The sequence below is a fragment of the Helicoverpa armigera genome, chromosome 9 (assembly GCF_030705265.1).
Source record: "Helicoverpa armigera isolate CAAS_96S chromosome 9, ASM3070526v1, whole genome shotgun sequence".
Classification (NCBI taxonomy): domain Eukaryota; kingdom Metazoa; phylum Arthropoda; class Insecta; order Lepidoptera; family Noctuidae; genus Helicoverpa; species Helicoverpa armigera.
Genome location: NC_087128.1, coordinates 5,842,592 through 5,869,424, shown reverse-complemented (window position 1 = coordinate 5,869,424; position 26,833 = coordinate 5,842,592). Strand labels below are relative to the sequence as shown.

Sequence of the window (26,833 nt, the reverse complement as noted above, 5' to 3'; positions counted from 1 at the left end):
CTTTTCCATTTTTGAGCTGTCTCAGAGCGATCTCGATCTCGCCACTGCTGACTTCTGGCAGGTCTTCGGTGAAATGGCGTGTTAATGTGGCTCTAGAATCCTCATTTCCGGGATCAGGTCGAGATGCATGCGATGCGTATAACCGGCCATAGAAATTTTCCACTTCCGAAAGGACTGCCGGCACCGAAGAAACGACTTCTCCACTTGTTGTGGTCAGCTTCGTCAAGTGGCTTCTTCCAAGAGATTGTACGAACACCTTTGACCCCGATTCAGCTCAATTGCTCTTTCAATGGCAAGAGTATTGGAGTACCGGAGGTCGCGTCGTACGTGCTTGTTGATCTCTTGGTTTAGAGCCCGCTTAGCTGACGAAGTGACAGGCGGGTTTTCACGTCGTTTCTTCATAAGCCCTAATGTCTCTTCCGAAAGCTTTGATTTCTTGCCCTTACGCTGCATGTTACAGAATCTCGAACCTTCCTCCTGAGGATCCGAACCACATATTCGTGGTTCTGGTTAACGTCTGTTGTGGTTTCCACGGCGGCAAATCGGTTCTCCAAATTTGACTGGAACGTTTCGGATCCTGTCATGGTTTGGAGCAGTGTTGGTCGGAGCCTGGCCTTCATCAGACGGAAACGTTCGGCCTTGAAGTTGATATTCAGAGAGCCTCGGACAAGTCGGTGATCGCTACCGGTATTAAACCTATTGATCACGGAGACGTCTCTGAATATGTGCTTCTTGTTCGTCATGATGAAGTCAATCTCATTTTTAGTCATAGTGTCGGGGCTTTGCCACGTCCACTTCCTTTGGGGCTGCTTTTTGAAAAAGGAGTTCATCAAAAAGAGCCCCTCGCGTTCGAGGAAGTTGACGAGCATTTGCCCCCTATGATTCCTGCTTCCAAATCCATGGGATCCTTATAAGATTATAAGATTATATCGTAATTGTGGAATCCGCATGAACCTACAAGTATCTATATCTATCGATTAGGGTTCATTTAGTTCTACACTAGCTGGTGCCCGCGACTTCGTCTGCGCAGGTTTAGTATTTCGAACAATATGTTTACAAATTGTAGCCTATGTGTTATTCTGATGTATAAGCTATATTATTGTAAAGTTGCATTAAAATCCATTCAGTAGTTTTTGCGTGAAAGAGTAACAAACATCCATACATACAAACTTTCGCGTTTATAATATTAGTAGGATGGAATGATATACACAGCTAACCGAACTTAGCACTCTACATTTGCTCGTCGTACTTCGCCAATTGCGGCTTATTTTATGTTAATCTAGTAATGTAATGACAATTTTATACCGATTTTCCCAAAAAGAGGGATCAATTCGTACGTTTAAAAAATTTTAATTTTTGGTCGCCCATATCTCGGTCGTATATTTAAGGGTTCCATTTGTTATCAAGGCTAGGATCAGGATGATGGGAACCCTGAGAAATCGGGGAAACTCTCGAAAATTTTAAGCTTGCGAGCAAAGAAAGGTTCAGAGTTGGAGACGAGAGAAAGTCTAGGAAACTTCGTAACGGTATGTATTGACTACCTCGTGATTGGGCTTATATTCGTGTTGACGAGAACTTTTCACCACTGTGGACAGTGACAGCTATTGCTAGTCGCTGAAAAGCTAAAAATAAGAAAAAAAATCCAAGAAGTAATACCGACTTCTAACAATATTACAATGCAACAAAAAAACTATTAGATGCATCAGGCAACAGTGTTTCTTGTTGCTCCTTAGGGTTTTTATTTTTATTGTGGGATATAGGTGATCATGATAAGCACAGTAAACTTTTGTTATGCAGTGGTACGTGCTAAACTCGAAATTCGACCGGGATTTCACATTGTTTATTTGCCTCGGCAATTAGCACAGGATTACGGGGTGTTAGCAGTTTGAATCCACGCCAGCTACTATTAAATCCATGACATTGATATATTTGGAATACATCTCTACCTTTTATTTAGAAAAGTTCTTATCTATAGGCTGTTCCAAATCTATGCTAACAGCGTCGTAAAGATAAATACAAAGTAACAGGGGTTAAATGGAGCATAAACCCAGAAATAAAACTACCAATATCTGAATTCCTGAATGGGAGCAACACCACACTACAGGTTTGTTTGTGTTGATAGGCAAGCTCATGATAACGTATGCATAAATACATAATAATTTGTGGTGTTTACTGTCATTTAACGCAAACTCTGCTACCTGTTTTCGAGATGATGCGGGTATATGAAAACTCATGAATATGAATAAACTATTTCGTGTAGGGCTGCCTCCCATCATTTAATAAGCTGGATTTTCTATAAGCAAATAAAGAAAATAGAAAAGTTGCTTGTTAAATCCGACCGTTTGGTAGTAAAATATTATATTATTGAGATTAAAGTTAACTAACAAGATGTTTCCCGTTTTCACTCGTGTGGAAACTACTTCCCGTATCCGGATAAAATATAGACTATATCACCCGGGGATAGTCTAGCTTCCTAATAGTGAGAGTACTTTTCAAGTTGGTTCAGTAGTTTCGGAGCTTTCAAGGTAGAAGCTTTTAGTTGATGTCAGTCATTAGAGTTTAGAGGATACGACGGTGTTGACAATGACATACCTATGTGGATAAAAACTCCAAATACAATAAATAGAAATTATAAGTAAAAACAAACTAAAAGTTCCCTCTTTTTAATATTAGTATAAATGTAAAATATGTGTAACGTATATTTATACTAATACTTTATACTAAATATATGTATCACGTATATTTATACACACAATCTCTTATGGGTATAAAATAGAAATACAAAAACTATTATAGTTAAAGTTGCACGGCTGGCCATAACCACCGAGAGTGCTGGAAAGCATTGTTTGCCGTTTGGCTAAAAGCCTAATAAGCTGGTTGTGTCTGACGTTGCATTTTGCTCAGACCACTGTAAAAAGCTAAGCATGTCGGAGTAAAGCAGGACGCCTGGCAACCCTAATCGCAACATAGTGAACATTCAGTTACATTGTTTCAGTATACCACAAACATGTTGTACTCATACAGTCGCTACGAATTTATCTCTTAGAAAGGAGAGGCCAGCATCCCAAATTGTTATCTAGACACACGGCAGTGTGTCCGCCAAGTTCGAGCAAAAAAAGCGACACACCGGCCGTGGGTTATATTACACGAACCATTTCGGGCCAAATTCGACCCCCCTGTAACTCAAAATCTATTTTATTTACGCATATCAAATTTCTAGTATCTGTTGAGACCCCCTCACTTATCTAAAATACAAAATTTCATTAATATGCCAAGTAACATCATTAAAAAGTAACTATTTTTAACTGAGGTATGTGTATGGAACTTGGTACTTATTCAGATCTCACTTCTTTTATAGGCGAAGCATTCCCATATTATCGAACTTGGCAGTCTTTCACATTTTTGTTTTGGGTGGGATAAATATTACATGATAGGACATTGTCACCTTGTACGGTTGCTAAGGCTATATTTAGAATTGTTTTAATTTTAAATTTTAATCCTGTGAAAATGTCAAAGGCGATGGACCACTGCATTGTGTAGGTAGAAACGCTGGACTCAAAGCTTCGCCCACATACAGTAAAATATATATGTTGTACAGGTACTAACTTTAATGAGCACGTTAATATTTCAAAAGCTGTAGGAATAAGCTTTGAGAATATTGAAGTTTGCTTAGTAGGCAAGTGGCGTTGGCGTTAGGTATTAAGTAACTGTACAGTATACAAAAGACTAATGCCTGTAAAGCCTATTTGCTAAAACATTTATACACTGAAATGGCTGAAAAAACGTAATTACAAATAACATAAATAATTTTCAATTTCGTAAGCAGGAACGGTATCATATTAAGGGTTCGTAATCGAGGGTTACCGGCACATCATGGCGCCTTACATGTGACACGAATGATGGGGCATGGATAGTTACTTAACATATAGCTTTATATGACTTAAATTCCAGGTCATTGAACCATTTAAACCCTAGGGTGGCTCATTTTCTTGTAATACTGTGAACGAGTGCTAGATGAATGGCGATAAATTAAAAATTCAAAACAAAGCGAAGCAGCGCGTGGGCGGGCGGACGGCAAACGCGGAGGGCGGGCGGCGATCGAAGAGCGCGCGCGGTGCCGGGGGCTGGGGGGAGAAGTAACGATCGTGCGGCCGGCCGCAGTCTTCCAGCCGCGAGCGCGCCGCGAGCATGAGCGACGTCGGCACGCTCGCCGCCATGGACGCGTTCGCGGGCGGCGCGAGGCGCAGACCCTCGCGCCTGCCACCACCGCCGCCCTTCGTGCCGCCGCCGCCGCCCCAGCGCCACGACCACTACTACGTGCGCCGCAAGTCTCCTATCCCACGGCACACGGCCAACCTTACGCTGTTCGCGCGTAACAATGGTACCCCAGCACCAGATCCGCATGCACTTGCACCTCTCGCCCGCACGCACCTGTTCCGCCGCAGCTCCAGCTCGACGCGCCCCCACCCGCCCGCGACCTGCACTCGCAATGTCAATGTCACGCTCCCATCGTTGCATGCGTACCCTTTGGCATTTAGCATCTTGTTATGACTATCGGTTCATATTTAGCCTTTGTCCAATTTTACATCTAGTTTTAGGTAAACGTTATTTTATCATTTCTTTCTGCGGTCTTAATTAATGTGGGAATATTGAATTTAATATGAATGATAAGATGCGTGCCTGTACGAAATAAAACAAAGTAATCTCACCTACATTGTATGTAATAACTAATTCAGTGAGGAGTGAAAGTCATAGACAAGGTAACCGCACTGAAATTCAGTGTCCCGAGACTTCGTAGCCATATTTTCAGCTTGATAACATTTTGGTAGCCGAGTGTGTGAGCAATTCTTGTTCCCTAGTATATCATTTTTTTGTTAAACTTTAGTTATAAATGATTTTTTACTCTTCCGAACCATCCTCATCTACTATATAAAAATAAGTCCGGTTTTCCTCCCTGACGCTATAACTCCAGAACGCACGAACCGATTTCCACGGTTTTGCATTCGTTGGAAAGGTCTCGGGCTCCGTGAGGTTTATAGTAAAGAAAATTCAGGAATAATCAGGAATAATTCAACAGAAAAGTGGGTAAATCGTTTTTCACATACAGCGCCATCTCTGATACATAGCATGTACTACAAACCAATATCCAACACTTCAAGTAGATGGCGCCGAGTGTTTGACAGCTACTCATTGTCTCTGCTCAGTTAATTTCATTCAAGCTCAGTGTAAATTATGTGGATCGTGCATTTGAGGTTAAATTCAACACTCTGTCCATTGTCCAAAATGCCTAGACAACGACGTGCGAGCATCGGCCGCCGCACAAGACACAAGAAACTAGGGTCGCAGAAGACAGAAGGAGTTAGATAGTAACCTGTATGGGCATCATGGTAATGCGTGCGTGCTGGGGTGCGGACGACTGAGAGCTGCGTTGGTCGAGTACTAGGCGCGCAGAAGACGGTAGGAACTCGGAAAACGAATCTGGTGGCGAAACGGAGTTCGCCGGGTCTGCTAGTGTGTCGATAAAAATTTTCAAGTGAAGTCATTTATCTTGAGAATATCTATCAAAATATTCTACACGGTAAATAAGATAATCATACAAAGTATATGTGTAGATTTTGTTTTCGCATCATCATTATTTTCTCATTATTTAGTTCAAGTATGTATAAGCTTGGCAATCGATCACTTTGAAGGATTACCCATTTCCATCGGTGATTTAAATGTTTTCCAAGTGACACGGTTCCAATGAAATTATGATCATAAGCTCAAACAATGTCTTCTCTATACTTATGTTTTATTTCATAAATATTAATTCGTGCCAAGCACAATGACGCGATTACAAATGATACAATTTAAATTATTGAATCAATGGATTCGTGTAGGTAGCGAACGGAAAATGTAGCTCTGAAAATTATTGATTTTGAAACACGAGTTCAGTCGCTCGGTCGTTCTGACGAGGCTTTTGGGCTCGTTGTTTTTATTAAATAAGTATCGATGGATCGCGGATGTTCACAAGAATGTGAGGCGCCTTTAGATAGGCGCCGTCGTTGATGTCGATAAATAACGGAGAAGGCGTCTTGTGGCCTTGCGTAACTATTTGCGGCAGCGGTGGTGCTTGTGAGCCGTCGGCGCCAGTGCAAGCTACGTACACACGCCATTTTAATTGCTCCAACGTATGTCAATCACCACATTCCGCCAATAATGACGTCCGTTCAATATAGATAACCTCGTCAGTCACGCTAAATTTATGTTTAACGAGCAATGTCACACTTACTTCCTATTTCACCTAGAAACTACGTCCGCTGTCGTATAAAACCTGTTATCCTTTCTGCTTAGATATACCTATGGAAACCCTTTATTAAACTAAATAACCCATGTACTAAAAGCAAAATAACTCATAGAGAGTGTAGAGAAAATTATTCGCAGAATTCGGTATGAGCTGAGAGCTGAAATGCGAGCATTCGTAGCCGTGGTAAGCCCTTGACCCATCGTTTCCGCTGATTCTGAAAAAATTCACCGCTGCACTGCGTCGTCTGTCGAAAACAATATCTAAATGTTTGTTTTTCATTAAATGCAGATGTTTATCTCTTTGAGAAAGTTCATCAATTTATTTTGGACGGCTCTATCAACTTTATTTTATCTTAATTCCGCCCATTCTTGTTTGAAAATGGTAAAAACCCGAGCATATTTTCACAAGTTTCACTCCTCATCGTTGAGCACAATATTGGAATAGTTCATTCTAAAAAACTAAATTCCACTCAGTAACGCTGTTTTTTATTCTCAGTAACCAGTGTCCTACTTATGGTGGAATACGGGATGAAAAACATTTGTTGTTCCCAATTCTGACATAAAACGTAGAAGGTAATGGAGTAACATTTGTTTCCACCGATCCCCTTATTAATATACCAAGCTCATGCAAGAGCTAACAAACTGCTTATCCGTCAGGAAATGGCTTCAACGAGACTCTATTTGTTTATAAACTTCAGATATGATTAATTGCCTTAGTCGTTATGACTAACAATCCGACGTATTGTAGAAAGTTACTATGAAGTGACTCAGCTGAACTGCTCGATGTACCCATCTGTAATTGCGAAGTTACATATTTTTACGAGGCTTCGCCTAATAAAAGCGAACTCGTGTACACAACCACGTGTACAGTGTGTAATTTTAGGCACAAATACACCAATACATCAAGACGTATGAAACATTCATAGAATCTTAGCGTAATTTATACTAGTGTGTATTTTCAGTGAAAAGCTAGACAGGCTAAAGTCACAAGTATTGTATTGATTTTACTCTGTTAACTTTTTCATTTTGCAATTAACTGAAGAATTGCTGAAAGAGATATTATTTGAGCCGTCACCGCCCGCCCACGTGGCACTCGTCAATGTCGCAAATGCTTTCTTGTGTTCGTCGCACAAATTCCTCTTGCGCGTACCTATCGCGTGCGACCCAGTTTATTGATCTTGCTTAACGTATGTATCACACACATAGTCGATTTCTGTGCAGTTTTAGCTAATCATGTTGTCATAATTGCACCACTTTTATCATAACAAAACCACAAAAAAACTGTCCATTTCTTTATGACATGGAGTTTCTTACTTTCTTCATGCACTAGTTGAAATGTTAGCAATTCATCATGTTTGCTATACTAGAAAATCTTATTAAGATTTTGTAAATTATATCCTTTTTTGAGGACCGCAAGTGAAAGCCTCGGATTTTTTTATACATGTTGATTGTTAAACATTTGAAAACACTGAGATAAAGTGTTCGTTTAACATTATGTGTAGCGTAAACAGGCCAAATACCTACCTGACGTGTCGATGAGTGTTTTCTGTTTTTATCGTGCTAAATGTATTTTTAACGATATCGTCGTTTTACGCGACATGACGAGCAAGCCGAGCATGTGGCCAGCTTGCGAGTAGCCACCTCGCGTACTCTTGACATTGTCCGCTGTTTTGATACAGATCTGGTGTCTTTAACCCTTCTTGATGACATCAAAATACTGCTAAAATGGGCATCAACATTTTAAATAAGACAGTTAAATGATATTTTGTATTCGCCTAGCGCAACTGATAACAAGTAAATCTTGTGACATTATTAGGTTACGCACATAATTTACTTTGGCTTTGACGGGGCTGTAGATTTTCTCGGAATTATTCTGATAGATTTACTACATTAATGGTGACGAACAACAAATAACTTTATTTGGCCTACATACTTTGCTATTGGGGAAATTCCAATCATTTCTGTGACTGTTTGTAGCGATGACATCGCTCTATCCCGTTCCTTTGATGTAGCGACGCCAACATTAAGAACGTACTTAATGGCCTCCATTTGGCAGGAAAATTGCGAGCGCGACGTTACATTGGGTATTTAAAACAGGCAACATGTTTGTTTACAAACCTTGTCAAGTTAAAAGGAAAGTATTATCAAGTCTACTCCCCAAGTAAAATTATTTGATATAGATGTTACCGGCAATCTGTATAATCCGGTATTGTATACAATACCTAGGCAATGTATAGAATACCTAAAACGTGTAGGTAATGTATGAAATATTATTTATTTTATACTTTTCCTAGGTATTGTATACAATACCGAAGGCGCAGCCGGTAATGTATGTAAAAGACAAGTGCAGGGAAGGATCGTGCGGGCAGGATCGTGTTGCGACTTGTTTAGAGTACCTAGCGAAATATCTTACTTGCTTGTATTTCATTCTGCTGCGTGCGACGCTGGCGGGAGGACGCGCGTAGCATGTAATGAGTTCATTGAGTAATCCTTACGATACTTTTGTTACTTTTCGTTAGTGAATTTATTTCATTAAAAATGACAGCCGATCAACGAATATCTGAGATGAGAGAAAGGTTTTGTTCACAATTGCGAATTAAAAGACACGCAGCAAGTACTAAAAATCGCACATTTATTGACGATCAACGGTATCAACAATTATTAGAAGAAATAAAAAATGCGAAAACAGCCGAAAAGAAGTCACCCGGGATTACTGGTTATTGAAGCATTATGATTTTATAACTGTTGGTCAAAAACATAAGTTGATATTTCCTGTGAATACACCGAATACCAATATTATATACTACGTCACTGATAGTGAATTATTCCAAGTACTTCACGACGCACATCAGAGTATCGGCCATGGCGGACGAGACCGAATGCTGAAGGAGCTTTCTACACGATACAAGAATATAACTCGCCACGATGTTGAACTATATCTGCAACTTTGCGAACCGTGCCAGCAAAAACAAAGAGGAATAAAAAAAGGGATCGTCGTCAAGCCCATACTTTCATCTGAATTTAATTCTCGCTGTCAAGTAGATTTGATTGACTATCAGTCTCATCCAGACCGGGAATATAAATTTGTTATGGTATATCAGGATCACCTGACGAAGTTTGTAATTTTAAGAGCACTGAAAACAAAACGCGCGGAGGAAGTAGCGTACAATTTACTGGATATTTTACACTGATTGGTGCACCAGCAATCCTACAATCAGACAACGGTAGAGAATTTTCAAACCAAATTGTAAGCAGTCTTAAAACATACTGGCCAACCTTAAAATTGTGCATGGCAAGCCTAGACATTCCCAAAGTCAGGGAGTGAAAGAGCGAACCAGGACATCGAAAACATGCTAACAACTTGGATGCAAGATAATGATAGCGAACGTTGGAGTGATAGTCTGCGATTTGTCCAACTCATGAAGAATAGAGCGTTTCATTCAGGTATAAAAGAACACCTTATGAAGCTCTTTTTGGATCTAAAATAAAAGTCGGTATATCTTTGCCTCTCGTTGATACTTACAACCTAGAAAGTGAAGAGGATTTAGAAAATGTAATTAATTCATCACCGAGTATACCCATTGCTTCAGAATCTTCAGGACCTGTAATAGTAGATCCAGCTGGGGCACAAAATCAACCTCTACAGGCTCAACACCAACAAAGCCCTGCCATCGAAAGTGCTGAGATCCATAATGAAGCTTTAAATGTTCAAAGTGCGCATGATGAACACATGACTATACCAAGTAACGAGATTTCTGATAAGCCTGCGAATGTTGAAGATGTTCCTTCTGAGGTAAATGATCAACCGTTAAATGATCTGAGTTTTAGAGAGTTAAGTACTCCACTCGTGTGCTGCGTTTGTTCCGAAGAGACAACAGGTGCTCATTCGTGTAGAATGTGCAATAGACCTATTCATGCTATTTGTGCTGCTCCGGAAAAAAATATGGCTGAAGGCTGTGGTTCTAAAGTTGTTTGCCCTTTATGTGCAAAAAACGCTTTAGCTGTAGAAAACCGCATCAGTTCCAAAGATAATTTGACAGAGCAAGCTCAGAAAATGCTTAAAACTTCTGAAAAAAAATTCCCCCCAGTAGCGTTGGGTACCACTGTAAGAATCCCTGTTCCGGAAGTCGACAGAGGTCGCGGTGATGCTCGCAATATACTAGCTGTAGTCCTACAGAAAACAGATGACGAACTTTATCAACTAGGCACAAAGCAAGGCGTTGTTAAGACATTGTATTCAAGACAGCAGTTTACAGTTTGTCATCAAGAATTACTTAAAAAAGAAGACGTACCTAATCTAGAAACGACACTCCGTACAGTTGCGACTCAGCAATCTACGGGGACAGGTCAGGGATTTGTCAAATGTAGTTGCAAAAAACACTGCGATACTAAAAAGTGTTCTTGTCTTAAAAGTAAGATTTTATGCACTTCGAAATGTCATAATAGTTCCTCATGTAAGAACAAATAGTTTTTTAACTTAATTTTTATTAGGCAGAAGACCTACTTATTATGTTTACAGAATTGTTTTGTTTCTTAGTTTTTTATGCTTATTACGTACAAAATGTCATGATAGTTCCTCATGTAAGAACAAATAGTTTTTTAACTTAATTTTTATTAGGCAGAAGACCTACTTATTATGTTTACAGAATTGTTTTGTTTCTTAGTTTTTTATGCTTATTACGTACAAAATGTCATGTAAGAACAAATAGTTTTTTAACTTAATTTTTATTAGGCAGAAGACCTACTTATTATGTTTACAGAATTGTTTTGTTTCTTAGTTTTTTATGCTTATTACGTACAAAATGTCATGATAGTTCCTCATGTAAGAACAAATAGTTTTTTAACTTAATTTTTATTAGGCAGAAGACCTACTTATTATGTTTACAGAATTGTTTTGTTTCTTAGTTTTTTATGCTTATTACGTACAAAATGTCATGATAGTTCCTCATGTAAGAATAAAGATTTTAAGAATAAAGATTTTTTTTATACTTAATTTTGATTAGACATTAGACCTATCTATCCTTGTATAGGGCCTAGTAGGTAAGTTAAGATTAAATAAATCTTTTGTAGTAATTCTTAATTCTTCTGAAGAACAATTATTTTAAGGAGCACTTTAATTGTTGATTTTAATAAAGTTGATTTTAAGTAATGGAACATGTTTTATTTGCACGTCATTTTATAGGTAGGCCTGTCAAAATTGATAAATATAGACCAAAATCGATTTATTTTACACATTGCCGATGCACCATCAGGTAATCTATACAATCCCTAGGAATTATATACATTACCTAGGTAAAGTATCTAATGAACAATAATATCCATAATATTTCATACATTGCCTGGACGCCCCAGGTATTATATACATTGCCTGGGTATTGTATAGAATACCTGAATTATACAGATTGCCGGTAACATAGATACTAAAAATCTTCATGATAAATGAACACACAAACTACAATTAACAATCGTTATTAAAACGTCGAAATGGTTTGATGTCAAAACAGTAACTTCCAGCGGTAGAGAATATAGTGTCCTCGAATGAGATACCGATAACCTTCATAGCTGTGGGCTTGAAGGACGAGGTAGGTTACATAACGCTGCAGCGAGCGACGTCCTCGGGACTCGGAGCTGAGGCGGGCGGCCAAGGGCGCGGGATCGATCCGCCCGAGTCCCGGACCTAGCGCGCCTCGTGCCGGCACCAGCTTTAACATTAAGCCCTAGCACTACAACGGACTCTTTAAGCCTGTTTATTCTAACCATTAGATATTCCTTATTTAATTTATCATTAAAAATCAATGCTGCTGATACTTTCAGAGTACAAAAAGGGCTGACGCGTTCCTTCTTTTTCACACAGTCTCATATGTTGAGCTACAGTGATTCAGAAAACTAAATGAAATCAAAGTATGTTTTATTACAGCTCATAAAATTGGACTTCATCGTTTATAATTTTCAGCATTCATCTAAACGAAAGAAAGGTCAATCGATCTGTTTAGCCTTGGCCGACAAATAGCTCTTGCATCGCTCTAAAGACATTTTGTGGACTGAAAACTGTCAATTTTATTTATATGTTTCGCTGATGACATTATAATGGATGGATTAAATTACAATTATTATTGACTTGTCATCACTGGCTGTGCTTAGAACATAAACAGTGAGAGTAATCTGTGCTAGACCTAACACCTATCGGTGTAGGTTTATCGCACTAATGATCTATAGATATGTATTTCTAGTTTGCTTCATTGCTTTTGCTTCCTGTATAAAACGTATCGACATCGGTCAATTAAATAAATAACATAACTTCAACAGTTGAGCGTGCGAAATTGATTAATCAGTCAGCTAGTAAATGTTTGTTTATTGAATGTTTGTAACAAGTTCGTGAACTGCCCGGAACTGTTACTCGTCATTAATACGGCTTACACGTTATTTTCGGGATTTTGTTTATTTCGTTGTTTCGTTATTTTCGAGGAGTTCTATTTCAGTACTTTATATAAACATTTCTACATATCTACAGAAGTCACGGCCGCCGTTCAGAGTAATCCACTGCTTTCTGGCGACACTGTCACGAAAATATTTCTGTTAACCTTTACACAAAGCGTAATAAAAGCTATTTTCAGATTCATTCTTAGTCTATTAGGTATAACAATAAATCCTACAAAAGATTTATGCTAACAATATAATCTTTCGAAATGGAGTTTTTGCATAGTTGATCTATGTCGCAATCTTTAACTAAGCCGTGTTCGGTCACGAAAATTGCGAGGCTGGCAGTGCCTGGTGCGCTATGTTAAATGTTGCCTCACATGGGCGAGGGACTAATCGCTCTACTCATTGTCTATGTACAGTGTAGTGTACACATACGGACGTGTAGCACCAACTTCATATTAATAAAAAAATCTTCTTACCGGTGTTGGGGCTGTATGCACTATGACAAAAGTTAATTTTGATCAGGACTGATTAACAAGAGATTGTATGGAAAGAGTAACACCGTCTCTCACTAGTATCTTTATCTCTATAATGTGTCATTGTACGGATTATGCATTATGCCTTAGTTCTTTTTAACGTGACACTTAATTTTAAATGCTCATCTGGTTTGTCTCAACAGGCCAGCTGTCATTGATTGCCAAATCGATAAATAAATATTGGGAAATTCTTACAATGGCGTATGTAGACTTTAGCGGAAAGTGCGCATAGTTTTATCTGAGCGTATAGCGGCGGAGATGCGTCAATAACACAGTTCCATGGCGAGGCCAAGGCCGACGCCGACGCCGTCGTCGCTCCGCTCGGTGAATGGAGGCGCGTGCCACGCCGTCACTCGTTATCGACTATTAATAGAACACCCATAGTGTACCTACAAATTCTATATTGCTTATCATTACTCACTAAACGGAATTGTCCCTCTCTGCCACACAAAACAAAATTTCCAATTCAAAGAATTGCACTACGTACAGCCAAAATCTGACATGTCCCAAAACGTTTATACCTTACTTCGAGTATTTGAGCTCTTGGCTTGCTGTCAAATTCTTGTTGCCACATTTGAATATGCTTTCATTAGTAAAATGTTTCGATAGATTGTTATTGAAAGCTCGGCAATTGATGGCCAAAACACTTGCTAAAAATCTGGAATACCTTATTTATTTTTAGAAAGTGTTTTTCTTACGAATGGGCATCGGGATAAACGGTATTTATCGGCTGGTGTCTCGAGAGTTCACGCTTCATTACACTTGAAGGTGTTTTGTTGTTCAATCTTCTCTGTTTGCTCTTGTTTTGAATGCACATTGAACTAGTGAAATACTTACACAAATACGAAAACGTGCTGTATTCTAGGTCTTTGCTAAAATTAATATTAACCTTTTTAAAACTTAACAGTTACACCTGCAACAATTTTGGAACAGGCTTTATTTATTAACAGTTATTTTTTCCTTAATTTCAGAACCAAAGAAGGACAAATTGGAAAATGGTGGCGAGCTTATGAGGCCTGAGCGACCCAACTCCTTGACCGGCAAGATCCCACGACGAATATGCTATCAAGGAGATGTTGGTATGTATTATAAAATGTTTGCCATTTTCATAAGAGCACTTTTAAATAAAACTTTTGCATTTCTTCAGGTTTTGTTTGAAAATGTGGTCAAAAGTTGCTAATGAGAGCAAAAAATTTGGTTTTTGATGGAGGAGCTTTCCAAAACTGCTTACCAGCTTTTTCGAATAGCACTTATGGCACCGATTTTATATTTTCGTATAGCTTGCAGTGTTTGGATAAAAGTGTAATTGGATTGGCCAATAAACGTCAATAGGCATGGCCTTCATAGGGAAAATGTGACCCTCATCGTTTACCCTTTGGGGTTTATAGGCGAGGTTGTTAATTGAATGAGCTCCAAATGACTTGAAGCTGTAGCTTGGATGTATCGTGAAACTGTATTGGCATAAATGTTCCAGTGGGTGGTTACGGGTCGACGGGCGACGGCGGCGGGCACGGCGGCCACGGGCACGGCGACGCGGAGGAACAGCTCATGCTGTCGGAGCTGCCGGAGCCCCCCATCGCGCTGTCCGAGATCGGGCCCATACCACCCCCACCCATGTTCAGTTCACCCAGCCCCACGCGCCACCACCACCAGCACCAGCATGCGCACGCGCACGCCCAACACCCCCTCGCTCAACATCCTCTCTCTGACTGTAAGCATCAACCTTCCGATTCTATTCGCATACAAGTTACCACGGGTGAGCAGACGTGATATGATAATACCCTTTGTTGTCTTAGTATTTACTTGAGAAGCTTGGTAAGCCTTAGCTTCCTAGCTTGCTAGATAGTATTCCTTTTTTACACTGCTACTTCAATATCTTACAGGACCCGTTAAATAGTAATATTCGCTTTTAGAGGAAGTAATTTTAACACATATTATTTACTATGGTCAGTAAACGATTTGTGATTGTTTGATCAGCCGAAGAGGAGGACGAACAGGAGGACGACGAAGTCGAGCCACTGAACCTCGGTGCGGACACGTCCCGCGTCGAGGAGATTCCGCCTAAGGAGCCCATTTTCAACGCGGTGCCGCTCAAGTCCGCGCTCAAGAAGCGGCCCGCGCCCGCCGCCTCCCCCTCCGGCACCCCGCTCGCCACGCCCCTCGCGCCGCGCCAGGACCATCACCATACCAGCTTCAAGTCAGTATCCTACCACTACGACCATCCATCACCACCTGTAACATATCGACAACTTAGTATTATAATAATGAATATCGGAGATATTCTCGCTTTACTTTAGCCATCCATCTGCAGATAAAATTAATATTACACAAATATCTTATTCACTCTTTGATCACGATATTGTCAAAATGATTTTAAATATCCAGCTTTCAAACCACCTGCTGTGCTCCCAAATCGCTAATCCCCGCAATATTACAACGACAGCGTTTGATTTGAAGTATTCTCGTTTTATTTTGAAATTGGAACTTGTATTTATCATTTTGACGTAATTGTGAGCGAGGAGACAGTACACTGCAGTTCATATTTTCATAAAATGTTGGGCGTGATAGTGAAAGTTGTACGTTTATTTCCATCTTGCGTCGGCGAGCAGGCGGCCGCCGCCCAAACCGAGGATCCGCATATGGTAACAGTCCCATACGTTATGCCAGTGTTGTTGACCACGCCATCTCGCCCACCGACCTCCCGACGGTCTGCTTCGCCTTTAGCCCATGCATCGTGCTGTGCACGCTTCCGAATCATCTCTCTCTTGTTAACTGTCGATGTCTCTAACTGTCCACACTAACGCCATTATAGATGCATATGATAATGACTGTGATGCTTTCAAATGAAATTCAATAATAGCGTTAATAAATCAATAGTTTAAAGAGCCGAAATTTTAAAACAGAAAATAATGTTAATCTTTGGATCCACAACCTACATTTGACGTGTGTGCTGTTGTTAAAGTTATGGCTGTTTTCTCTTGATATCTTGCTCTATACGTCGTTGTTCTATGTTGCATGTACGTGTAATTTCATTATAGTTTGCCGGTCATAGAATTATGATTATGTTCAATATTTTGTTGTTAATTAGTTTACATTTAATGAGGACATTGTATTGACTCAACTAGCGTTGGTACATAATTTATGTTTAAGTTATATTTAATTTAAGTAGTTTTTATTTAATGTGTCAGATGCATATGTTTGTAGTTGTTTAAGTACAGAAGGCTTACAGCCTATTTTTGAAACTGCATATTAGGTCTCCGACATTTCGAATGAAGGCTCATCAATGTTCGCATCATAGGTGTTAAGGATGTTTGTTGAGCACATGCATGGTCATGGCACGATGGTGCTGGTTCGTGCTAACTTAATGACTAAACTAACACATTCAGATACACCTACCGAGACTGCTCACTGAATCCAAATCTTACAATAGAATATGTTATTCAATATGCAAAAGAAGAACTAAAGCAAAAAAATGCCTGTCATAGACTGTTTTACTTTTTATTTTCTGCATTATTAGCTTTCACATGCAAAAGCACAAGGTAGCATAAGTTTTGTTTGAAAAGGTTGAATATTAACTGTGTTGTGTTGTGTAGCACGCGGCCGGTGCGCGTGGGCAACGGTCTTGAGAACAAGGAGAACGCGCGGCCGTGGGAGGAGTACGAAGGATCCAACGAGTCTGACCGCGTGGCTGCCAAGCTGGCCCGCAAGGAGAGCCTCAACATCAAGCTAGCGCTGCGCCCTGACCGCCAGGAACTTATCAACAGGTATGATGCTCAAACTATATTGTCAAAAGTCGTTGGATCCACTGTCAACGTTTGACGTTTCAACCAATGGGAGTTGGATCCAAAGTCTACATTTTGCATATCACGCAAGGATCGTAAGACGTATCTTGGAGAATCTGAAGTTCTCCGATTTGGTCCGCAGTTTTATAAGAATATTATTGAACAGTCGAACACCAACTTCTGACTTTCCAATTTACGTCGGGCGTACTGTCCTAACTACAACCTATTTTTTTTTAAATACTCACTAAATGAAGGCAGTCTTGTAAGGGAACAAAAAAGCCTTGTTGCTCTAATTACTGCAAACACGACCCCCGAATTTGGGTTTGGTCTTCCATCGATCGCCGACCCGCACCGACCTGTGTAATTATTTTAATTAAGAAATTCCCAAAAGACTCGTGAATTTGACAAATTGTTCGTAATAGGTTTGCCCTCTGTTTTATACTACTTGTTGTGGTGAAACATATGTTTTTAGCATGTAGTTACCTGTTAAAATTCTCTCGTAGATAACCACTTGCGTGACGTTATATCATATCAGGAAGAGCTATCAGTGATAAGGGCGGCCTTAATTACTACTTTATCTAGGCAATAAAGTCGATCACATTATCGTCTATCGATGGCCTTGCACTCCCAGTCTAACCGATTGCTGGATATCGCAACTGGCCTTCTTGAAACAGCTGCATTTCTATTGCATTGAACAATACTTCCTACTGATGTCGTAAGATGCTTGCTCATTTGGCACAGCCCTGAGCGTGTGATGACTGATATATCGAAGGGAAATGTCACCGGGCCTTTAATTTATTTATACTTATGTATTACTAGAGTATCAATTTTTGCCTAAGTAAGATCTCCGAGCCTTATGCCCGTTTTCACCAACAACCTCTTACCGTTTCCCTATCTAAATGCTACTTTTAGTAAGGATCCCTCCCAATTTGACACCTACCTAAATTCATTTTCACCACACTTGTACATGGATCCCTTAAGTAAGTGACAGATTACTAGTTCTACAAACGATAATGCAAAGTCGATATTTTATCGATAAAATGATTTTTCTGTACTTCTTAAGAAATAAACGTCTATCGAGTATATATTACTAAAGCCTGTGAGTTTTTTTTCTTGTGATGTTATTTTAATTTAACTTAAAATACATTACGCTATGTTTTATGCAATAAAACAGTAAAGAGGTTTTCTATAGGTGAATTTTTACCTATGTCATTCGCGCGTTTGTCAAATTGACTGATGTGTATGTGTACATAGAGTGAGGTTAATTTTGGGTTTATTATTCTTAAATAGATAAGTTTATTTTGGCAGAGAAGAGAAAACGAGGATAAACCTTTCTTACAGAAGAAAAAGACAAGCTAGTGAAATTGCTGACGTCTCATAGAGACACAATATTAAACAAAAAACGGATGGGACCACGAACGAAGCCAAAAACAAAGCTTGGATCCAGTCACAAATAGTTTTAATGCGACAGGAACCCTTTACAGGTAAATGTGAATAATATCTGTGTATAATAATATAGTGTATTAAGATATTGCCGTACAACTGTGTTCCTTGTTTTACTGTCGGCTTCATTGTATTTTTGTTCTCCATGAGTTGATGGATTTAAGTATGGGGTTAAAATTATATATTTATTTAGTTTCAGGTGGTGCGAGAAATTGGAAAGACGTGTAAAAACATGCTGCGCCCAGCCCACCTCAAATTGAATTGGTGCAGGAGGATGATGATAATGTTTGGTACATCATATGAGGACTAATATTAAAATATTTGTTTACTATCTTTGTTTTAATTTACATAATTTATTATGTTCAATGTTAGCCTACTTCTTACCTCCAGAGGGTATCCCCTATCACCTAGGAGATAGGCTCCTCCATATTCACCATTTTCGAATCATTGGTATCTACTGCAGTTTTGGTATTTAAGGCCTATTCAAACCTGAGCGATATTCGCTGCCGCTGTGGGTAGAGGTAGATACCGCGCCGGTTTCGCTCAGCTGGCTTCTGCGCAGGTGAAGGTCAGGGCTCAATATCCGTGCCGATAACTATACCGCGGCTAGAGCGACCTGAGCGATATCCACTGCCGCTGTGGGTAGAAGTACATACCGCGCGGCAGCAGCGGCATGCATCCCGAACACCAACAGTAATATTAACGCATACCCACTGGGTTTTCTCTGTCGCAGGTGGTAGCGAATACCGCTTAGGTCTGAACAGTCATATTACCGCATACCCACAGGGTTTTCTCTGCCGTAGACGGTAGCGAATACCGCTTAGGTCTGAATAGGCCTATAGTTGTCCCGGCCACCGCGAAACTACATCAGTGATTACCAGATTTGCATCTGTTATGGTCTGTATATTTATGGACATGCAGGACTTCCTATTTTTGAATAATTCAGCGACATCACGACCTAGCAAGTGCATTCATAGCAAGTGATAACCTATAATCTTATAAAAAAGTCATGATCATCGTACTTTTTTCTCAGACATCTGCTCTTTCACGTGAGATAGGTACGTGGTCTTCTAATGATTATTATTTTACATATCCACAACCTCCACAGCTTCTAAACTTTCTAAAAGTTTACGTTTCATTTTTTTTTTTGCTTTTTAAACATGGTATTTTTGGTGTTACATAACATATAAAGGTACATTTCACTATCCATCGCCAGAAACGGTTCAAAATATGTTTGTATTCTGTAATGATAATGATAGGAGTTGTTTAAGCAGGCATCAATCGGGCTCCCAAGTTTAAGTGAAATTTTTAGGTTAAAATTGACACCTAGGCTTTGGTGAAAATGAAATTCTTATTAAGTGTTCCGTAAATGCTCCCTAAATTTAGGTATTCGTTGGTGAAAACGGGCATTAGTAACTTATATAAAAGTTAGCTAAATCTGTAATAGCCGATGTCTAGTGGTGGATTCGGATGAATAAAACATAACAGACATGTTGCAGCCAATTTGCTAAAATAGCCATTCAATCAAACAGCTAAGCCCTTTGACTGGACAACGCCTTTTCAAATGAAATGTAACTATAGCTCCCTGTAAACTGTATAATATTCTTATGGAAAGGTTGAGATATATCAAAAACATAGAACAAGAACAATGCAAAGTTAATGCTCAGATTGACGTAATGTATGTATATGATAGATGACAATAGATATTGATTAAAGAATAACTACATCATAACAAGTTATTGCGTATATTGTGTACTCTTTGCACTACATATGAAGTAGATACTTTTTAAACTGATGTGCACGTGGAGATAACCACTAGCAATGAAAAACAAACAACAAACAAAAACTCCAGTTCCATTCGCCAACACGAAATAGAAAAAAATCGCAAACGAAACTCATAACTGTTTGTAAGAAATTACGTAAAAATAATTGAAATTCCTTTGTATGATATCATAGTCACAACATTGTCAATGTCACTTCCTACGTTCCGCTAGCTAATGAGAGCTGGCAGTGTTACGTGTTCGTGTATTAATACTAATTACTATGTTTACACGGGAGATACAAATTCGGGAGAGCGGCCGGAGTACTTATGGCTTTTGAAAATGTTACAGCTTATTTCTTCCGGATAAATTGCGTCTCGTAATGTTGTTTTTAGAATCGGTTCGGTAGTTCCTGAGATCACACTTCAGAAATAAGTAATCGATTTTACATATTGATATTAATTTAGATTAATTAGCAGGAAAACATAATAAGCGCTTATTATAGCCTTTTTTCCTGTAAGGATGGATAATGATATTTCTAATTCGGGAGCAAAATAATAAGGAAAAGCTGATGAACCATATAAAATTACCGATAACACTAGTTCAAGCTTATTTTGAATGGCAAATTGATAAACCACGGTTGCCATTGTAATCTTTTATTTCACTTATTAAGTTCAAGTTGGTTTAGTTCGCGACTATGGTTGTGTAAGTCAAGTGTACTGTACCTATAAATTGTAACGTTACGCAATTGATTAGGCTGGGTGTTAGTAGTGACAGTTAGACGAGGTGCAGGTCTTGTGAATAGAGTCTCGTTCGCGCTGAACATCAACACATGCACGTGTGTGTTACGTAACGCAGTCCGGTGCGCACAGTAATAGTCCACTCCACGACGTCTGGCAACAATGCACGCCTGGGAGCGTTATTTTCGTCAGCACCGTCAAAGTCATTGTTATCAATGTTTTATTTCTTCCTGTTTCTAAGCTCGCTCTTGGCATTGGCATTGTTGGATTTTCACTAATAGCACCTATTGAATAACCATTTACTATGTTTACTTCAGCTCAATAATCGTACTAGTGCTGTTCGATCTCGTAGCACAAATACATCAAAACGTTAGTCAGTTGTAAAATTCTAGAACAAGCTTAATTTATTAATTAAACCTGGGCGCTAAATTACGGGTCTTGGGGATTAGCCAAGTGTGTATGTTAATCGGATATTATGAAAACATTTTGAGCGTCACGTAAGCTTTAGCGAATTTTATATTGTCGGTCGGTTGGCAGTGGTCGGGCAACAAGTGCAGAGAATAAATATTGTTAGTGTTCGGAGAGGAGTTAGACGAGTGAGTTAGGATCCGTGGTGTATATGTGTGTGGTGTGTGCGTAGGAACATCTTGGTGGTGCAGAGCGAGCACGAGCGTCAGGAGTCGTGGGAGGCCATCGGCGCGCGCCTCATCCGCCGCCTGTCCATGCGGCCCACCGCCGAGGAGCTCGTCGAGAGGAACATACTCAAAAGTAAGTGCTCTCGCTATACCACTCCATACATACTGCCCAATAGGGACTTTTTACTTAGAAAATACTACTGTCTCCACTGACAGTATTTAACAGGACAGATCATAATAATTTTAAATACGAATATATAAATTTAATTGTCCTGAATCTTATTCGGAACAAAAATAAAGTTATCAATGAAAGAATAAATACTCTGTCTGTGCAATCGTAATTAAAGAAAACACATTATTATAGGCCAGTCACCCGCCGAAGAGAAGAAGCAGAAGGAAGAGAAAAAGCGATACCTGTTGCGCAAGCTCAGCTTCCGACCCACTGTCGACGAACTCAAGGAGAAGAAGATCATCCGCTTCAGCGATTACATCGAAGTTACGCAGGTACTCACCTACCTATATTTATCTACCTACTATTTGTTTAACACTAGCCACTTTAACACTAGTGATTTTTTTTAAAAATTGGTCAAGTAGTTTCGGAGCTTATTCATGTCCAACAAACAATCACATCTTTCCTCTTTATAATTTAAACTAGTCGATTTCCCGCGGTTTCACCCGCGTCCGTCGCGTGGGAGCTACTGCCTGCACCGGGATAAAATATAGCGTATGTTACTCGCAGATAATATAGATTTCTAATGGTGAAAGAATATTTAAAATCAGTCCAGTAGTTTTTGAGTTTATCCATTACAACCAAACAAACAAAGTTTTCCTCTTTATAATATTAGTATAGATAAATAACATATGTATTAAGTATGTATGCATAAAAAAAACATGCTCACTCACCGGTAAAGGGAACATGGTCTAGCTACCGGTCTAACCTGACCTACCCACATTATTATTAGTCCAGTAATTTCTCTCGTCACCTGGGACCGTTCTTCAAGGCTCGTGTCCGGCCTTGTCGTGTTTAATTTAGTTTATGTCAGAGTCAGGCCAGTCATAAACGTCTCTAATTCAAAATTATAATTGAGTAGTCACAATAATGAAACAAGACAAACAGTTGTTGCGAACTTGTACGTGACTAAACATATCGTAATATTTAATGTCTTGGTCATTGATAAATATCATATTTTTGAAGAATAGTTGCGCGGGTTTTGCTCCACTATTTCTTCTTCAGAGCTTAAACACATAGGAATTGGTGAAGGGTGGCGATTTGGGGCGCTGTCTTTTGTAAACTTTGACCTTCAAAAGTGCCCATTTTCAGCCTTCTTTAAATAAAATAATTTTTGTCTTTAATCTTTATGTTTATTTGCACAGGCTCATGATTACGACCGGCGCGCGGACAAGCCGTGGACCCGCCTGACTCCGCGCGACAAGGCGGCCATCAGGCGGGAACTCAACGAATTTAAGAGCTCCGAGATGGCTGTGCACGAGGAAAGCAAGCATCTTACCAGGTAAATAACAATGAGTTATAATGTTTTATTTAAAAGAGAATTATATATCTAGCTTTTACAAAAGCTAAGCTAAAGTACAAAAATAGTATTGCATTGCATTATGCAGCAGAGTTTTAAAGAATTTTCTAGTTTGACACTATCTAGAGCCTTTCCCAATATTCTATCTATCTCCTGATTTGCCTACTAGAGATTTGATGCGATTCTGAGCATGAGCGTTTGTCCGTAGATTCCACAGACCATGACGGCTGTGCCTTAGAGCCGGAGCTGGAGGCGGCGCGAGGCGCGGGTGCCGCGGTTGACGCGGCGAGTGCACGAGTTCACGACCACGGCCCGTGGCCGCACCTGTGATTTATAACGTTATTTATATTGACTTCTTCCGTTTTCTGGAAGATTCGTATGCAATAACTTACCAGAACCCATCGGTAAAGTGTTGAATATTCTAAACTTACGTTCTGACGTTACGTTTTGTACATGCGTACCGAGAGTGCAATTTTGTTTTTTAATTTACCTACTATCGTATCGTAGTTATTGCCGAGTACAATTATTGTCATTATGGTATCGTTTATTATAATTAAGTTGACGTATTCTAAGCATAACTATACATTCTTTGAATTGACCTTCGAGAAAGGTTAGTGATACTGTTTATTGTGGTGGAGATTATGCGCTTTCAAACTATGTGAATTGTATGTAACGTTTACAAGTGAATTATTTTGATATGTGAGACGTATCCGACATATTGTATTTTTTGTATACTTGTGATTTTTCTTATATTGCTAGCTCTTAGCTCCGTAGTCGTTAAGCTAGATTTCATCTTTTAACTATTTATTTGGCATAAAATTTTTACTGTATTATGTTACGGTCACAAATTATTATTTTCTTTGTGTGTCGTATTTTAAGGTAGACTCGATCACAATACAAGTATTCGCCGAGAGCGGCGCTAAATGCAATGTTTTATAATAAGTACAGACCTTTTATACTTCCTCGATGCAAAGTTCAATAAATCGTTCTGAGACAAATTTACAAGTTGGCATTTCTTTGATGTTAGTGTTTGGAGATACTGCCATAGAGTTTCAATATTCGTTTTTACATTTGTAGTGATTTTGGAATGGTATTATTTGTATTCTCGTCACTGACTGGTTTCCAATGAGATTTTGTTGAGATGTGTGATTTTAGGTGTTATATTGGTTAAACAAATTGACTCTAGCGTGTCTGCGATAGGTAACTTCTTTGGAATGATTATTTGATGTTTTTAAAGTGCTTCCAAATACCTGTGTGAAAAGTAACATTGCGATAAATTCGCACCAACATTAGTGCTATTCGTTGGTCATCCGTTACACGTGTCGTGTTTATTTGCTCAATCGTAGCCAAACGCTAAATTGTATACTACTGCCACTAATATATCACCTATTATCTCCCGAAGTTACATTTTAATATTAATTCCTGTAATGTTTACTTGGTATCATTATGAAACAAGACATAGTTTGACAGATATACATATGTATGTATGAATTGTAGTAAATATAATTTACTGAATATGTAATAAATAATTTAATTAAAACGTATGTACGCAACAATAGCAAAACCATAGTTGACCATCAGAACAGAGCAATTAGTTTGTGATTATTCGATAAGACTTCTGGTCCAGTTATGAGATTCCTAAGTACAGGGAAAAACTCAGTGATTATAAAACTCACTAATAGACACTGTTGTTATTAAAATAACACTGAATATTGATATTGAGCTCAATGTAAAGCGTGTTGAATAGTTAGGCTTACGATGTCCATCGAGTGCGAGCGAGCACCCTCGGCGGGAACAACTTGTTACACTTGTCGCTGTAGCCTAGCTCTAGTGTAAGTACTCAAACGTTGAACGAAATCAATCACTAATTAATGATTCAATAAGCTATTATAAAGCTGTAGCTGTTAATACATTATTATACGCCTTCTGAGATTACAGTGATAACGTGATGACGTGTCGACACGTTCTGTTTCGTCGAGACTGCACATTTCCGATCGGCTCGACCGTGCACACAGAGCAATAATAATGCTATCGGCTTGTTCGGCTGAGTGACATTATTTGAACTAGCGTTGAAAACTTTTTATATTACTGTATAGAATAATTCTTCTTAGTGTAACTAATAGATAGGAATCAGTTATAAATATTTTTTAAAAGCGATGTATTGTTCAGTAGCGGTGCCATTTGGTGTGACGTGTTTCATGAGTAAGTCATCCCGGGTCTGATTGCGCCGGCGAGCGAGTGCCACTCCACTCTATTTGCTAACACGAACGCATCAGTCTAAAATGTTTTCACTACACGTGTTTTTATATAGCAATTATTCTGTTATGTTAAGTCAATGCGTAATTACAGTACATTATACAAAATTATTATAGCAAGCTACAAAAATGTTGATATAATGGTTATTCTTGAGACCATTCCATTATAGAATAAAGTGGAAGCCAAAATGACGACTTATTTTTCTAAACGATTTTGTTAGATTTGCAATTAAAAGTAATAAGATAAAATGTAGATGTTTATCGATATATAATATTACATAATAAGACATTCAGATTTTCCAAAGATCTAAGGCTCAACTAAATTCTGTTAACTAGCTTACATGATTATGACATCTACTGTGTATGTATGAGAAAAACTTAAAGACACGAACAGGCATTATACAAGTGTATTTATTAACTTGCGATATTATTTTTTATAAAATCAAATGTGATATAATTATTTTAATTTCTAGTGTTTAATATGATTATACTTTTTCTTTCATGATTATGTTAATCGAATATTTCTCATAAGAAATTAATTATGTAGCTAATCTTGCAAGCTCGTGACACTTCCGTTGACTCACTAAGAATCAATAATACTGTATGTTTTTTCACCGTGCAAACTGCACCACAGACACTGCTATTTTTCGCGTAGCGGCGAAATCTAGAATCATCGTATAAATAATAATTTAATATAACTCACAAAGTATTTTGATAACAAGTGCGAGCAAACTGTTAAAATGTTGACTTAAAATATTTTTCCATGTTTACACTTACGGTGTACGTAATATGTACTAGTGTTTAATATACCCTATTATAATATCTGACCCTAACTATACATACAACGTGGTTGAAAGTTATGAACTAACTAGAGTAGCCTACACATTTGTTTTGTCGATCGATAAAAGATCATGGTCGAGTACCGATCGACAAAAATTAAGAACATTTGTATGCATCGTAAAATGACGATCTTCAATAAAATATCAACCACAACTTAATCCATGTATGCGGTAGTGATTTTAAAGCAATTATATCGATAAACATTCTTTTAAAATTATGTCTGTATATAATTTTATTATAATGTAAATTATGGAATCTCTCATTTCCAATAATATGGTTCATAAATTTTTGTGCTATTACGATTTATAATTGCTAATCTTCAGTAATCTGTATACTGTTGCTTTTGTTTTAAACATCATGTAAATTATTAATGACTTGTTGTAATGAGTATATATTGATAGCTATAAAATTACTTGTTTTATATAAAGTAAGTCTGTAAATATCATAATTATACATTAAGTTTTATACAATATTGTTTTTGTTTCAACCCCAACCCTGGTTCTAATTTAAATATGAGTTCTATTTTCAAACAATAACCCGCTCTACCTAAACCGTTTATACAAGAAAAGGCTGTTTACCGAAGCAAGTCGTTCTATTGTTTTGGGGAG

At 38.6% G+C, this 26,833-nt stretch overlaps 1 protein-coding gene across 7 annotated transcripts in view; it reads left to right on the top strand.

Moving 5' to 3' along the window:
• LOC110375670 (phosphatase and actin regulator 3) overlaps positions 1–26,695 on the top strand; it is a 51,937-nt gene extending 25,242 nt beyond the window's left edge. For 5 of the 7 annotated variants that reach the window (XM_049839286.2, XM_049839281.2, XM_049839285.2 and 2 more), the window contains 9 exons: positions 14,213–14,320; positions 14,716–14,997; positions 15,219–15,438; positions 15,851–15,883; positions 16,835–17,005; positions 21,607–21,734; positions 21,966–22,105; positions 22,976–23,112; positions 23,339–26,695. In XM_049839286.2, the coding sequence (XP_049695243.1) occupies positions 14,213–14,320; positions 14,716–14,997; positions 15,219–15,438; positions 15,851–15,883; positions 16,835–17,005; positions 21,607–21,734; positions 21,966–22,105; positions 22,976–23,112; positions 23,339–23,354 (1,235 nt within the window). In that variant the 3' untranslated portion in view covers positions 23,355–26,695. The remainder of the gene's footprint in view (positions 1–14,212; positions 14,321–14,715; positions 14,998–15,218; positions 15,439–15,850; positions 15,884–16,834; positions 17,006–21,606; positions 21,735–21,965; positions 22,106–22,975; positions 23,113–23,338) is intronic. The other 2 variants (XM_049839284.2, XM_049839282.2) reach the window with 2 other exon arrangements.
• The last annotated feature ends 138 nt before the right edge of the window (positions 26,696–26,833 follow it).